The sequence below is a fragment of the Electrophorus electricus genome, chromosome 23 (assembly GCF_013358815.1).
Source record: "Electrophorus electricus isolate fEleEle1 chromosome 23, fEleEle1.pri, whole genome shotgun sequence".
NCBI lineage: Eukaryota > Metazoa > Chordata > Actinopteri > Gymnotiformes > Gymnotidae > Electrophorus > Electrophorus electricus.
Genome location: NC_049557.1, coordinates 8,097,153 through 8,099,652, shown reverse-complemented (window position 1 = coordinate 8,099,652; position 2,500 = coordinate 8,097,153). Strand labels below are relative to the sequence as shown.

At 43.0% G+C, this 2,500-nt stretch overlaps 1 protein-coding gene across 1 annotated transcript in view; it reads right to left on the bottom strand.

The window, feature by feature from the left end:
* pnck (pregnancy up-regulated nonubiquitous CaM kinase) overlaps positions 1–2,094 on the bottom strand; it is a 7,828-nt gene extending 5,734 nt beyond the window's left edge. The window contains 6 exon segments of the mRNA XM_035522088.1: positions 84–159; positions 734–907; positions 910–954; positions 1,298–1,386; positions 1,540–1,666; positions 2,025–2,094. Coding sequence (XP_035377981.1) covers positions 84–159; positions 734–907; positions 910–954; positions 1,298–1,386; positions 1,540–1,666; positions 2,025–2,094 — 581 coding nt within the window.
* Positions 2,095–2,500: the final 406 nt, after the last annotated feature.

The following is a 2,500-nucleotide window of genomic DNA, read 5'->3' as shown; positions in this document are numbered from 1 at the left end:
ACAAATATGCACATAGCTCAAGAGCAACTGAACGTACATGAGCGATTGCTGGCAGTAGAGCATACACACATACGAATGCTTGCAGTATGAACAAAATGACTCCCAGGGCCCACAAATCAACTCCTTTACCAGATGTCTTCTGTTGTAACAGCTCAGGAGCTAGACACAAAAACACACATACAGAAGAATGATGACGATGATGGCACACTGCCCCAGGTTCCTGGAAGCACTGAAAATATTTAGAGTGACTTTTGCTCCATTGTCTTATGATGAGGAAAGGCACTGATCAACCCTGACAATGCCCCTGTGGGGGGAAGTTCTAAAATGTACTGAACTGCTTAGATTCTCAATCACATCACAAACTTAATTTATTGTATGTTGTCACCTTCTTTGCAAAAACTTTAAATTCGATATAGAAAAAAGTCAAAACCTTCCAGGCAAGCTGAATGAAATGCAGCCGAATGTTATAAATTAACTCCCACCTGTGTAAGTGGTCCTGTCAGTATGTTAGAGGTGTTTCCTCAAAACACATCATGATACTACTGAACTCTCTTAAAAGACTAAAGATGATGTTACAGCTACAATGCATTCTGGGAAACTCGCCCACAAGCTTCTAGCTTATAGTATGGCTCATGTCATCAATAATGAGCTAAACTTATTCCTATATTAAACTTACCAGAAAAGCTTTTAAGGAAAGTCAATTAAATGTTGCAGGGTAGGTAGATCCTCTTACCTACGTATGCAGGGGTCCCACAAGCAATGGACAAGACTCCCTGGTCCTCCATCTTAGACAGTCCAAAGTCACTAACGACAATCTTCGAATCTTCGAAAGGACTCTCACACAGCAGGTTCTTTGGCGAGCAGCCAATCACAGAGAAGTTGTTCAGTCAGCTGACTGCCTCCGCAGTATGACACGACTGGCGGCCTTCTCCGTGTAGCTGCCCCGCAGCTCTCCTGCGTCCACCCTGTAGTGCACATACGCAGGCCTGGGATCAGTGACAGTTCTGCGCCCTCCCTTACTGTAACATCAGGAGTGAAAGATGAACCTGGTCCAAGACTGCAAGCGGAACATGTTACAATGTTACCTGCATCTCCATTCTGTTCTAGTAGCTGAGACTGCCTTCAAGAGCACATGATATGTGTGTGTTGGGGGGGGGGTTTGTTTGTTTGTTTGTTTGTTGCCTCTGGGTGATGGCATATGCAAATAGCCTTGCATACATTTACATAATGAGAAATACAATCTGAATGATTGAATGGATGACAGAGAGAAATCCTGCTAATCCTTGTGTGTGCTCACCAGTTCTACTCAGTGTCATTACCAAATAGACTTTTGTAGGTGTCTGAAATGTCTCTTCCAAGGAAACAATATTTTCATGCTTGATTCTAAAGAGAGAGTATATTTTTGTTAGTTATTTGTAATATTTAAATTGTTCAGAATGTTTAATTAAATGCATAAGAACCTATTTCTAATATAGATTTGTATTAACTTGTACTTTATTTCTCAATTAAAACTGTTTCTTTGTTCAAAAATGCCCACTGCGTAGTACAGCAACCTCGTTCTCCAGCATGGTTTCTTTGCCCTTCGGCGCCCTCTTGCGGATGCACTTGACTGCTACAAGCTGCTCGGTACGTCCGTGCGGAGCTAATCTCACCTCGGAGCATGAGTCTCTGAGAGAAAAGCGATTCCAGTGTCAGTTCAATATAACGTTATTGGATTCGTATGGCTGTAAAGGATTATGACTACTGTGGCCACATGTTCAGGGTCACATGAGCCGAGACAAGACAATGACAGAACCGCTGTTGCCATTACTCATCATGACAGCTGTTGAATGGGTTGTTAAAAAACGGCATGGGTCGTTAACGTGCGCAAGAACTCGCACGACTCTCCATAAACAGATATCTTTGTGTGGATGTAGACTACTTCACCGCGTGCAGCTCTTCTCCGTGGCCCCCACGTTGAGCATGTTGGACATTTGCTAAGTCCAGTACGCATTGCCAAATCCGTGAATGCAAAATGGCATGACTCTCTCCTAGTTTCTCCCTCAGTTCATACACGTGGCCGAGGTCATTCGCCTCCTTACGCGCGTCTTTCATGCGTGGCGTCGTCACCTTTACTCAGTGGGTTACACGCACGCACAGCATATTGGGGGGAAAAAAAGTGAAGGAAAAAGATCTATGTCTATTTATGGCAGACAAATGGCACACTGACGTCCCTGCAGCCTCTAGAACAAAATATTTCCTGTGAAAACCTCCCTTAAAATACAACTTATTATTCAATATATAAACTGTTAATTCCTGTCAAATTCTTTACCATTATAAAACGGAGGAGCAGGAGTGGGAACACTGAACTGCTCGACGTGTCCTGTGTAGAAGGATCTGCTGAACACTCTAGCCAATTACAGCATTTTTCATGGCTACAACTGTATACTCTGTACAAAGAAGCAACATTGCTTTTCACTACAAAACATGACATTGACAAACAGGCTAGACAAGTACATCC